This window comes from Poromitra crassiceps (assembly GCF_964638095.1).
Source record: "Poromitra crassiceps genome assembly, chromosome: 1".
Lineage (NCBI taxonomy): Eukaryota > Metazoa > Chordata > Actinopteri > Beryciformes > Melamphaidae > Poromitra > Poromitra crassiceps.
Window position 1 is genome coordinate 43,229,449 of NC_139623.1, and position 13,760 is coordinate 43,243,208.

The 13,760-nt window shown below is 42.9% G+C and overlaps 1 protein-coding gene across 3 annotated transcripts in view; it reads right to left on the minus strand.

Annotated features, from left to right (window-relative positions):
- The window catches only part of abr (ABR activator of RhoGEF and GTPase), a 387,908-nt gene that overhangs the window by 147,954 nt on the left and 226,194 nt on the right, over positions 1 to 13,760 (minus strand). For all 3 annotated transcript variants that reach the window (XM_083650474.1, XM_083650477.1, XM_083650475.1), the window contains 3 exons: positions 11,876 to 11,928; positions 4,954 to 5,094; positions 540 to 661 (listed from right to left, as the gene is read on the minus strand). In XM_083650474.1, the coding sequence (XP_083506600.1) occupies positions 540 to 661; positions 4,954 to 5,094; positions 11,876 to 11,928 (316 nt within the window). The remainder of the gene's footprint in view (positions 1 to 539; positions 662 to 4,953; positions 5,095 to 11,875; positions 11,929 to 13,760) is intronic.

The window sequence follows — 13,760 nt, forward strand, 5'->3', positions numbered from 1 at the left end:
GTAGGCCCTGGTGGCTGCATGGTCAAACTGTTGCCGTTTCAGTGCTGGTAAATAACGTCAGATGAAAGCTGTGAGGCACAATGCTCTTGTCTGAGAGAATAACTAATAATAATTCATGTTAATGCATAACGAATAATGTTGGATTACTATTTAAAAATAAATGTAAGAAGAAAAAACGAAGCATACGAATACTGATTTGGAAATCCATTACCAATGGCATCGATTGAAGCTTCGAAGCATTTCGGTCAGCCCTAGTCAGATCCAGTCAAATTAAAATCCACTCAGAAGAACGACGACAACGTCTTTTCCGGCACGCAGTCCCTTTCCCTGATTGGCCCGGTTACATTGTAATTTCTGGAAATGGCTGAGGGTGGGTGGAAGTCCAGGCTGCTCCGTGTGGAGCCAAACACAATGCGAGTTCACATGATCAGGATGCGTTTACCAGACTAGGAGTGACAGGATGAGGTAGATGATCAAGTGTGCGTGCGTGTGTGCACGTGTGTGTTTGTGTGTGCGTCTGGTAAGACAGGTGGACCCACCCCACAGAGGTCTTCTTCATCTTGGCACAGAGCAGCAGGTCGGTGAAGATGAAGACGTGCCGCAGCTTCCTGGAGCCTTCTGACACTTCCACCAAGAAGCCATCCTTCACCAGCTGACGAGCCTGAGGAGAGAGAGACCTGATGTCACTTCCTGTTGTACACCACCCATACACACACCATCAGACACCACATACACACACCATCAGACACCACATACTAGGGGTGTCACAATATATCGTCCCACGAAATTTCGCGATAGTAAAACGTCACGATATGTATCGTTGAGATGAAATCTCATATCGCAATTTTTTTTTTTTTTTTTTCAAAAATAGACAAAGAAACGTCTTTGTTTGTTGAAGTTCAATGTGTGGAAAGTAGTTCAGTTGAACAAGTCTCTGAAGAGACACATGAGAAGTTATACAGGAGAGAAACCATTCAATTGAGTTTCTGGCAAAACTGTTTACTTGACAGGAAAAACTGAAGATGCATAAAAAATAGACTAAGAAAAGTCTTGTTGTTTGAGTTTGAAGAAAAACTGAAGATGCACAATGAGAATTTATACTGCTGAGAAACCTTTTAGTTCAAAGTAAATCTAAGTGACGGTGTAACTCATTCTATTTCAAGATAAGCCTTATCTCCAATCTCATGTTTTTTCTAGTTGTTATTGTAATAACAATTTCCCACAACAGCATGTTTTGTATTTGTGCATTTCAAATAAAATACTACTTTTCCAGTCATATATTGTCATTATTCAAGTTTAAAAAAATATTGTTAAAATCGTATCGTATCGTATCGTTATCGTGAACCCAGTATCGTGTTATGTATCGTATCGTGAACTGAGTGTATCGTGACACCCCTACCACATACACACACCATCAGACGCCACATACACACACTATCAGGCACCACATACACACACCATCAGACACCACATGGGGGTGTGTGTGTGCAGCTAACATTAGTATTGGTGGGGTGAAAACCTTGAATCTCCAAAATGTCAACCTTTCTGAAAACAAAGTATTGTTTTGAGCTTGAGGATCATTGAGCTTATCCAATGGAATATGAGCAGCAATTTATGCAAAATGCAGAATCATGGGTTTTAACAAGGTTGAGGAAAACAGATCATAATACACTGGCTTCCAATCAGGCTGCAGAATAATTTTTAAAATTGTTAAATGCATTTTAAATTATTCAAATTAGTGGGTTTATACCAACAGCCTTGTATCTATCTGATACACTTGTTTCATCTGAGCCAAACAGATGTGTCCGGTCATCTAGAGCTGGCTGTCTTGTCTAACGCCTTAGTACAGCCAGAACTGAAACGTTCCTCAGAAACACTGAAACTAGTTTCAAGAGAAAATTAACACGTGTTAACTGCTCAGTTTGTTTTTACTTCATACTTGTACCGTAATTTGAAGAGTTATTTTTGTATGGATGTTTTTATAATCATGTGTGTAAAGCACTTTGAGGGTCATAGAATCTTCTGAGGCCATTTGGAAATCATATTCAGCATTTGTTTTAAACTTGCCTCTGATACCATATTGTATGAATTAATTTGCCACCAAACAAACACAATATTCCTGTACAATTCAAGACCTACTTTATAAAAAATTCCTTGTCTCACGCATACTCTACTCACCAAATTTCACATCTTCATCTTCCCAAATTTCTTACATCCAGAGGTCAATTTTCTATCAAATATAGAGGTGTGCAACTATGGAATAATTTCATCCATCTGTCAAATATGTCTTCTCTAAAAAATTACAAAAAAAGTTTGAAGGAACATTTGATAATTACATTGTAAACTCCTGTGTTATAATGTATCTTCTGTAATCAGTGTTTGGTATTTTAACCTGTACTCTCTCTCTCTCTCCCCCGCACACGCACGCAAATACACACACACACACACACACACACACACACACACACACACACACACACACACACACACACACACACACACACACACACACACACACACACACACACACACACTTACATCATTCACATCCTACCTATACTTCCTTGACTACTATGTAATGTATATTTTTGTTTATTTAGGTGGAGGTTCCCTATAAGCCCCCTGGGCTTTTTTACCTCTCCCTGCACAGTATCCTTTCTATTGTACAGCTGTCATTGATGTGTATATTTTATTGTCTTGTTTTTACTGTGTGAATAAATAAACTAAACTAAACTAAACTAATGGCACAAAGACTGGACAGCACCTGAAGGTATTTAAGAATTTAGTTAATTCTTAAATATTATTAATATTCTGTGATGAATAACTTACTCAGCGTGGTCTGAACCCCACCCATCTGGTACTTCAAGGAGGTTAAAACAAACGGTATCCCGTATCAGTTCAATACGGAACACGTTTTTGTTTACAAATACGGGACAATTCCATATTTTAAGGGACGGTTGGCAACCCTAACTACAACCGGCAGAGCCCCGTGTCGCCTAGTAGGTCTCTCCAACACAGGTCTCAGCTCCTCGGCTAGCTGCAGTATCATGTCCCGGGGCAGTCTGTATCGATTAACGAGCGTTCTGTCATCAAAACGCAAAACGTCATTCGGGTCCCGCATGAGCCTTTCGGCAAATACATTGCGCCTGTTGACATTTTGTTGGTTTTGCAAATGTAATAACAGCGCAGCCATAACGTAGGTAGGTAGGCTATGAATAGGCTATAAATTATAATGAGATGCAAGACGGCTGTTGTTCCAGGTGAAAATAGCGTAAATTAGTTAGGACAGCATAGCTGGCATCTTAAAGTTAGGAGCTTTTTTAAGATTTTGGGGAGTTGGGTCTTTTTGTTTTACATCTTTTTCTCCTGGTTTTTCTGATTGTAGGCAGGTAAGCTTCAGTGTTTCCCCTAGAAAAACTTTCAGGCCTGGAGGGATTTCGAAACGTACCCCGACCGCAACGGTGGGGGCCGTCGCTGGCGATGCTAAACTTTTAGCTAACCTGTTCGCATCTATGTTGGCAATGGCATCCCAAGTATCATCATACTATTATTATGGGATGCAATGCGAACAGTTGTATTATGGGATGTGCGTTTCCCATGCAACGACACATGTTGACACGTTTTGGAACAGCATGGTACGCTGGCACAATGCTCCTATTGTTTTGAATGATTTGGTATCTTCTATTACTGTCCACTGTCAACACCAGTATTGTTGTATTGTAATAATATGCCATAAAGGTTTATTGAAATTTTGGGGAGAGCAGGAAAAAAAAAAAAAAAAAAAAAAAATATATATATATATATATATATTTTTTTGCTATTTTTTTCTGGCCTGGTGGGGGCGCTGTTGGCCTGGTGGGGGCGCTGTTGGCCTGGCGGGCCCGGCAGGCCTGTAGAATGGTAGGGGAAACACTGAGCTTCATGTACTTGGTTTATTTTGGAGAGGTAAGATGATTGATTATTTAGTATTTTATTTCTTATGTTTATTATTTTGGCCTGTGTGCCCTCCCTGACGTCTTTTCCCCAAAGTGTGACAATAAATCAAATTTTCTGGGGCTTTAACTCTTTGTTGGCTGATTGTTTGGGAGCTGGGAAGGAGGGGGTCCATTTTTCGTGTTGCGTCTGGTGACCCCTAGGCTGGGTCGTAACAATATGCAGTAGATCTTATTTGTCTATTCGGGATGTTAATGTTTAACAGTTAATTAATTGCTATTAAGAATTTAAAAGGTTAAAAAATTGATTAACTGAATAACCGACAATGAGTGTAGTGCATCATTTCTCTGGAGCTCACATACTGTATATAAACTTTTATAATTTACTAGCAGAAGTTACTTAAGTTACTTAACGTTACTTCACCCAAACTACTGGCGCAACAGAAGAAATGGTGAGGCAAGATATAAGCGGTCAAAGCATAAGGTTAGTCCAGCGTGGGAACATTACCGAGCATTGCACAGTAAAAAAAAAAAGGACAATGCTAAATGTAAATATTGCTAAACCGTTCTCAAATACAACTCCCTATTGTTTATAGATACGGTACTCATTAATTTATGCTGCTTTCATATTGTTTAAGCACTGTATTCTGAGTATTGTTACTAACAGTAAGAGTATGAAATATGAAGAATATGAAATGACTGACGGCAATGGATGGGAAAGAATCGGGATCAAGAGATGATAGATAGATAGATAGATAGATAGATAGATAGATAGATAGATACTAGAGAGAGAGAGAGAGAGAGAGAGAGAGAGAGAGAGAGAGAGAGATGATAATAATAGAGGGTTTGGGGATGTGGAAAGAGTGCAGATAGAGAGGGTGGCAGACATTGTGGTTTCCACCTAAACCTCAGTCACATTTACCAAGTATGTTGACAGCGTTTTCTCAGGAGCTGGAGTGCGAGTGCAAACACAGTGTTATGAGAGTGTCAGAGAAACACCATCAAAAACACACAAACACACCTCTCCTTTGGGCGTGGTGACGGCGGTCCTGCGTGGGTCGATCTCCTCGTTGATGGAGGAGAGGAAGTTCTGGGAGATCCGCAGAGCATCCTGCAGGAGGGGGAAGTCTGGGTGGTCCTTAGGAGTGTGTTTCAACAAGTCCTGCAAAACACACACACACAAAATTATATGAGCACACACACAAAGACAAGCAAATGCACAAACACATGTCGTCATTAGGTTCCTCTTTTAACTGCATGGTTGCTGCACAGCATCAAGGAAGGATCTATTTGGAACAAGGCCAGGTCGAAACCTGGCATAGGGCCAGTGTGCTCAGTAAAGTTCAGAACTCTGCCAAGGTGTATTTGGCGCCGCGCAAAATTTTTGGCCCCTTGAAACCAGATTAGAGGACCATTTACATTAAGATTAGACTGTTTTTGCACTGAAAGGATTTGTTTAACTAATATTTGTGAACTTTCATTTTCATATAGGCCTATTTTTTAACAGTTATTGTTCATATTGTGCTTAATGTATTAATTAAAAGCGTTATTGATAATGAAGTAGCCTATGCCTCCTCATGTTCATTCAGGGATACTATGATGACAGTGGTTTGGGGCCCCCACTCTGATGTTGCATAGGGCCCCAAAAGGCCCAGAAGCGGCCCTGCAATCCCTCTCTCTCTCACCCCGTATGACAGGCTGACAGGCAGATGATCATGAGTAGAGATGCAGCGGTATGATTTTTTGACGGTATGATAACCTTGGAGAAAATTACCACGGTTTCACGGTATCACGGTATCGCGGACCTTTATGTATTCTTGTCAAATATGGCACAAAAAAAACATATTTTTTTTTACCATGAACAAAATGATAGTTGAATGGGGACCATGATGACAAAAATATCTTTGGCAATGAAGTATGCCACAGCATCATTTAATTATTTGGCATGTTTGGATTTGGGTGCATAGGCAAATGCATGTTGAATTGTTTGCTGGTCTCTGCAGCTGTTGATGTGGATACCCCTCCGCTGGTGCCAGTACTACTGCTAGCCTAAAAAAAGAAAAAATACATGTTAATGTAACCTACATCTGTAATGACAGTTAACTGTTGTGAATGTGTGTGTGCTTGGATATATAACAGTACTATTCTTACTTATCATAAATGACGATTTATTTAATCAAATTTTATGTAAAACTAAAACACATATCAAATAGATGCTTATCTTTTGTAAAAATCGGATCGACACTGACTGCACTGGACACAAATGATTGTTTCACGTTGATGGCGCACACCCCCACTCACACACACCCCTCTCCCTCTGTCTCACACATTAGCCTCTGCCCCTGTGCTGTGCTGAGCGCTTGTCTTTTCCCCCTCTCTCTCACACACACACAGTGCCTCAATTCACTGGCAGGTTGGAGGAGTCAGTTTCTACATTATTGAACGTTACTTCTCTTAAGTGCAATATGTTTTTGATAACGAGGCGCTGGCCAGCCTGGCCTACACAAGACGTGATCACTCAGTCAATAAGTAACGTTACGTTAACGTTAGTCAGCTGATGCTAATTAGCCATGTTAACGATAGCCTATGATGAGTCATGAGTGTTTATCTTACGTTAATGTTAGCTACTCCTCAAACCTGCCGGTGGAAATGGTTTAGCGTTATGTCCGATGTGATGTATGATGAAGCAAGACAACGTTAAGTACCTTGAATTTTGCAAATGAGGACGGCTGGTGTTGATGGGCTATCATGTTTGAGGTAGGCTATTGCCTCCTAGTGCAGCCACTCTTCGCCTGCATGTTTTGCATGTTGGCTGTCCTTCCTCCTGTAAGCCCTGGCCATCCGTTTTTCTGATAACCAAAATAGTCCCACACTACCGATTTTGTCCTTTTTTGACCGGGGAAAAAGTTCGGGGGGTTCTTCACCTCTCTGGCAGCCATTGTCACGCGGCACGCCACTCACAACAATGATGACTCCTTGATGATGATGATGATAGCTGCGGTCTGCCAGCTACTGATTGCTCTACACACACATGCAGCAGGGGGGAGGGGCCGCGTAACTGCACTCTGTCTCTGCAAGGGACCTGTGCACTTTCTCTCAGGGAAACAGCTGATACCGTGGAGAAGGTATGACGGCAAAATTTAGTGGTTTTGATACCGTGGCTTTTTCAAACCGCGGTATACCTTCAAACCGGAAACCGCTGCATCCCTAATCATGAGGCAGGGATGCAAATCATTCCTCAGCACATATACGCGGTGGTAAAACATTTTTGAAGGATGTGCTGGTCGAGGTGTATGTTGTAGGCTTGTTGTACGCTACATGCTTTGCAGTATAACGTTATGCTGGAATTATGCTTGAAGTTTGGACTGTCGCACGGAAATGAGAGACACTGAATCTTGACGAGGAAACGTGTGGAGCTTTTATACACTGTGTGGGTTTCTGCTCGCGGAAGTGAGCTGGAGTCTTGAAAACTCCACTTTGTCCGACCAGCCGCGTCCACGTAGTTACACAATTCGGGGTGTGCACGGCCTGGCAAAAACCGTCTACCTTGTGGAGGGGCGCGTCTACTGATTTGACTCACTTTTCCATGCGGACACTCGCCGATGCGGGAAGCAAATGAGACCTAAGCGCTTGTTGTAGGCTACATGCTTTGCAGTATAGCATTCGTTTTCCGTCCCGTTCAAAGACGCACGGGTATTTCACCTTGATGACAATTTCCTCGTCCTGTTTCTGTGCGGGGCTGCGGGCGGACGCGGACCAGATTATTTTGCGAAAAACTGTAATGGAAACACAGCTACTTATGGTTGGTCATTTCGTATAATCCGACATTAGTCTAAATGAATCAACGTGACAACATTATTAACAGTATAATCACTATCAAGATATTTTGTCTTAAAAGACTTAGAATATGTTAATTAGTTACCTCGCGGTTCATGTCATGTCATGGGCGAAATGAACGTGTTGCTCTTAACTCTGTCACCTGTGACACGCCCCCCCACACAGCACTGTTGCGGCTGTTTCTTGTGCGGCTGGGTGGATGGAAGCTCAGATCAGTCTTTGTAACGAGCTAGCCACAATATTAGCCAGAGGTGCATTACCGCCACGTACCGGACTGGAAAGTGGAAAGACATTACCTCGCCCTGGATCCGTGCTCAAATGCGGCGACTGAGTGGAATGTAAGGGCCCTGCTGTGCATGCTGCACACCGGCCCCAAAAATCTAATTTGGTTCTTTTTCTGGATATGTTAAAAAGTTCCAGTAAAGGGTTGGATTCATTTCTGTGCTGTGACACATCAAACTTTATTCTACCATATGACACTAGAAAGACCTGTCAGTTGTCTCCATATGACACTAGAAAGACCTGTCAGTTGTCTCCATATGACAATAGAAAGACCTGTCAGTTGTCTCCATATGACAATAGAAAGACCTGTCAGTTGTCTCCATATGACAATAGAAAGACCTGTCGTGGCTGTCAGTTGTCTCCATATGACAATAGATATAGAAAAAGACAATAGAAAGAGTCTTGTTCGGAATATAGTCTCACTTCTGCAGTATGTGGGTGTCCTGCAGTATGTGGGTAGCCTGCAGTGTGTGGGTGTCCTGCAGTGTGTGGGTGCCCTGCAGTGTGTGGGTGCCCTGCAGTGTGTGGGTGTCCTGCAGTGTGTGGGTGCCCTGCAGTGTGTGGGTGCCCTGCAGTGTGTGGGTGCCCTGCAGTGTGTGGGTGTCCTGCAGTGTGTGGGTGTCCTGCAGTGTGTGGGTGCCCTGCAGTGTGTGGGTGCCCTGCAGTGTGTGGGTGGCCTGCAGTGTGTGGGTGTCCTGCAGTGTGTGGGTGCCCTGCAGTGTGTGGGTGCCCTGCAGTGTGTGGGTGCCCTGCAGTGTGTGGGTGCCCTGCAGTGTGTGGGTGTCCTGCAGTGTGTGGGTAGCCTGCAGTATGTGGGTAGCCTGCAGTGTGTGGGTAGCCTGCAGTGTGTGGGTGTCCTGCAGTGTGTGGGTGTCCTGCAGTGTGTGGGTGCCCTGCAGTGTGTGGGTAGCCTGCAGTGTGTGGGTGTCCTGCAGTGTGTGGGTAGCCTGCAGTGTGTGGGTAGCCTGCAGTGTGTGGGTAGCCTGCAGTGTGTGGGTAGCCTGCAGTGTGTGGGTGTCCTGCAGTGTGTGGGTGTCCTGCAGTGTGTGGGTGTCCTGCAGTATGTGGGTGCCCTGCAGTGTGTGGGTAGCCTGCAGTATGTGGGTAGCCTGCAGTGTGTGGGTGTCCTGCAGTGTGTGGGTGTCCTGCAGTGTGTGGGTGTCCTGCAGTGTGTGGGTGTCCTGCAGTGTGTGGGTAGCCTGCAGTGTGTGGGTGTCCTGCAGTGTGTGGGTGTCCTGCAGTGTGTGGGTGTCCTGCAGTGTGTGGGTAGCCTGCAGTGTGTGGGTGCCCTGCAGTGTGTGGGTAGCCTGCAGTGTGTGGGTAGCCTGCAGTGTGTGGGTGTCCTGCAGTGTGTGGGTGTCCTGCAGTGTGTGGGTGTCCTGCAGTGTGTGGGTGTCCTGCAGTGTGTGGGTGTCCTGCAGTATGTGGGTAGCCTGCAGTGTGTGGGTAGCCTGCAGTGTGTGGGTAGCCTGCAGTGTGTGGGTGTCCTGCAGTGTGTGGGTAGCCTGCAGTGTGTGGGTAGCCTGCAGTGTGTGGGTGCCCTGCAGTGTGTGGGTGCCCTGCAGTGTGTGGGTGTCCTGCAGTGTGTGGGTGTCCTGTAGTGTGTGGGTAGCCTGCAGTGTGTGGGTAGCCTGCAGTGTGTGGGTAGCCTGCAGTATGTGGGTAGCCTGCAGTGTGTGGGTGTCCTGTAGTGTGTGGGTAGCCTGCAGTGTGTGGGTAGCCTGCAGTGTGTGGGTAGCCTGCAGTGTGTGGGTAGCCTGCAGTGTGTGGGTCCCGCTGCTTTTTAAAATTCTATCTAAGACCTGACATTGTTCATCCTATACATAATTGCAGTGCACATACACAATAGGGTGGGAATCACAAGTTTGATCACGATGCGATTCGATCTCGATTCATTTGACAATGATGCGATTTTTGCCAATATCACAAAGTCTGCCACAAAGTCTGCCACGATACGATGCGATTCAATACAATTCGATTCAGGGGGCTGCGATCGATATTAGACGATATGCCCCATGATATGCCCACAATCAGTTAAACAATCAGTTAAAGCAGGACTAAACCCCCAGATTTCTGGCAGAACGGCATGCTGCTTGATTTGAAAAAACCTATGGGAAAAACCAAGAAATGATTGTCTCCTCTTGTCTCACTATACTCTTTGGCTGTGCTCAGACAGGAAACTTCGGAAATGTTTTACCGGAAAACGACGCCATGACAGTTTGCCCACCGCATCAAGAAAAACGTTATATGAGAGCTACAACATCTTTATAAATATCAACAACTAGCCAACGCTGGTGGCCTGTATGGAAACAGCATTGCTCAAAATGGTTTAAAGTTATATCAATTTGGTCATTCAGTGGCAAACTACTTTACTGCATTGACTGTCCTGTAACTATCGTTAAAAGAGCCTGGTGACGCGAGGTTATCGTTAGCCGGCCGCAGCAGAGCACAAATACGAGGCAGGACAAACCCCCCGCTCTGAACACGCTCTAATGTAAATCTCATCATATGGGGGTCGATTGCACCAATGTGAACTCAATTAGGGCTCCTTAATATGAAAAAAGGTTGGGAATGATTTACAGCAACACAATGCCATTTCCTTCCTTTTATTTCTATTCATGATTAAAGTGGCGTTTATAGGTTTTGAGTTGAGAGGAGCCGGGAAAGGGTACCGGGGGAGTAGGGGAGTTACTATCTTGAAATCCCATTGAGGGCATTGATTTTGAGGGCAAAAAAAAAGCAGGGTTGAACCCATAGAGGGCACTTAGGCGGCTGAAAATGATACAAATGGTACAATGGTAACAGTCTCAAATGTGGAAATTTTGACCAGAATTCTTCACACACCACCCCAAAAGTCATATAGGTTAAAAGCTGAAAAAAGTGTTTTGGGGTTTAGAAAAAGCAACTAAAATATAATTTGACAATTTTATTGTTGCGCTCTTAGATATTTCAATCAAAAATAATCTATAGACGGTTTTAACTTGACAACAAAAACATTCTAAATTGAACCCCCGCTCACTTCCTGTTGCAGTGTTTGCTATGGACATAAACGAAAAAAAAACATTCAAGTGCAGGACTGACCATTCCGTGAAAACCGTCTATACAGCTGAGCGGCGAAAACAAAAGTAACAATGTCGAGTGAATATTTCTGCAGTTTGCCGAATGCTGAGAAAAAGGAAGTGCTGTGGGGTTGCGCTCTGGTGAAAACCGTCTATAGAGAGGCAAAGTGAACGTCACTTCCTGCTTCAGCAGCACTGTACCAGAGATTTTCATCCGCCATTTATTTTCCCATAGACATTTCGTTAAATGCTTATAAAATAGTTTTACGACGAGCGACGAGCAAATTTTTGCCCTATCTGTCACTCGGACGCCCAGCGATTTTTCTCCCGGGCGAATATACGCTCAATCACTCGTTTGCATTGACTTTGTATGTAAACTCGATGCCAGCGAAAAACTTTAATAGGTCGGTGTGAACGCACCTTTACTTGACAAAGTAACTGATATAATATTACTGGAATCCTATTGGTAATAACAAGTGATATTACCGAGTTACTGCTAAAAGTAATATATTACATGTAATATGTTACTTTTGTAATGAGTTGCCCCCAACACTGATTGTACATTGAGGACCACAATGGAAATAAGCCTTCGGGCTTTTTTGCGTTTTTATCCTTGGTGATCGATATATTGTCTGTTCTTTCATTACTATATGTACTGTTGTGTTATTTTATTTGATCACCAAATAAATTCATTCATTCATCATTCATTCATTCATCATTCATTCATTCATTGTAAGCAGTGTAAGTTCACGTTGCCGTACTCACATGAAGGACCAAGGTGCTTCGAGTCACACGGTCAATAGGCTTATAAAGGAGAGCTGTGGGCAGAGGAGAGGAGAGGAGGTCTGGTTAGTTTGTATGGCGCACGTAAACAGACAGACACACATACACACACACAATGCAGAAAGAAACACATCAGGAATGTTTGTTGGGGCGCTGGTTTCCAGAGGTAGGGAAGAGAGGAGGCTGTATTAAAACATATATGTACAGGTCACAACTGCTGTGCTAAAGGACACACACGCACACGCGCGCACACACACACACACACACACACACACACACAGAGGAGAGGAGTCAGCAGGCAGGCTGTTTAACATGCAGTGCGTCTCCAGCCTTGACGGTGTCCTGGCCTCCTATTGGTTCTGAGGCAGTTTGCTTCCACTGCAGATTTATACTGCTACTAGGTAAACTACAGTGGGCCTGGAGTAGGGATGTCAACGGTTAACCGTTAATCGATTAACCGTCGCTAACGTCGTTGTTCGGTTATTGCTGTCGGTCTATCAGTTAATATTAAAAAAAAAAAAAAAAAAAAATTTTTTTTTTTTTTTTTTTTTTTTTTTTGTTGGTCTATTTACTCAATGAGCTCATGCCCAAACAAGGCGTGTCTATTTAGATGCTGAAATGTTAATGCTTTTTGTGTTAGAAATTCTAACACAAAAAGAATTTGTGTTGAAATGTTGATGCTTTTTGTTAATGCTTGTTAATGCTTTTTGTGTTAGAAATTCTAACACAAAAAGCATTAACATTAGCATCTAAATAGACACGCCTTGTTTGGGCATGAGTTAATTGAGTAAATAGACAAAAAAAAAAAAAAAAAAAAAAAAAAAAACATTTTTTTTTTTTTTTTTTTAATATTAAAAAATTATGAATTAACCGATAGGTTAATCGATTATTAGCGTCGGTTAATCGAAAGTGAAATTAACCGAAAATTGACATCCCTAGCCTGGAGTAAGCGCTGGTTTACACAGTGTCAGTAGTAGTTCATTTCTGCATGTGTATATGCCCCGCGCACACAGACACTGATACAAACCATCAACAGCACAAACAACACATTAGACAGAAGCACATATAAGGGCTGTATTTTGGCAAGGACCTGACGTATCACGTGTACATGTCTAATGGTAGGATTGTATCACACAAACAAGTGGAAGTTAATAGGGCTCCCCAAAAGGCCACAGTCCAAAATATAAATGATGGCAACTAAAAATTGATTCAAGAAGTCCTTCATCCCAATGCCATTAGTATCCTTACCTCTACAAAGTGACCAACAAGACTTAAACCACAGACATGAACTGGTTTTGATGTGTGATCTAAGCCGGTCTATGCTGTTTATATTTTTGTCTCACTAATTGCCTTCTGGCTTCTTGTGTTGTTGTTTTTGATGTTTGGTGAGCCCATGACAATGTTCCACCCTGGTGGACAATAAAGTGATATTGAATTGAGGAGGGAACCCAGTGTATAATGCAAAAATACACATTTAATGCCTTCAAAATATGCACCCTTTACAGCATTTTGTAGGCTTTCAAACACAAAAACAGGCTTGATATACATGCATGTACATGTATATCAAGTCTGCATATGTAATTTCTGTAACATCTGTACGTTATTGTGTGTTACTGACATGTAGCTAACTTTGCAGTCTGAGTCATCTTACATCTATGCTGAATATTTATTTTGTTGAGGAAAAAGGATTTTAATAACCATTGTCTTTCACCATTTTGGCTGCAATGCACCAATAAAGTTGCATTTATCCTAAAAAAAATGACTTAATTCCAGGCCTGCCTCTCGTGTCACAAAGCATTCTAAGAATATTTATTTATCTATTTTGCTCGCACATGTTCAAAAGGAGCTTTGAGCAAGGTTGTTTTGA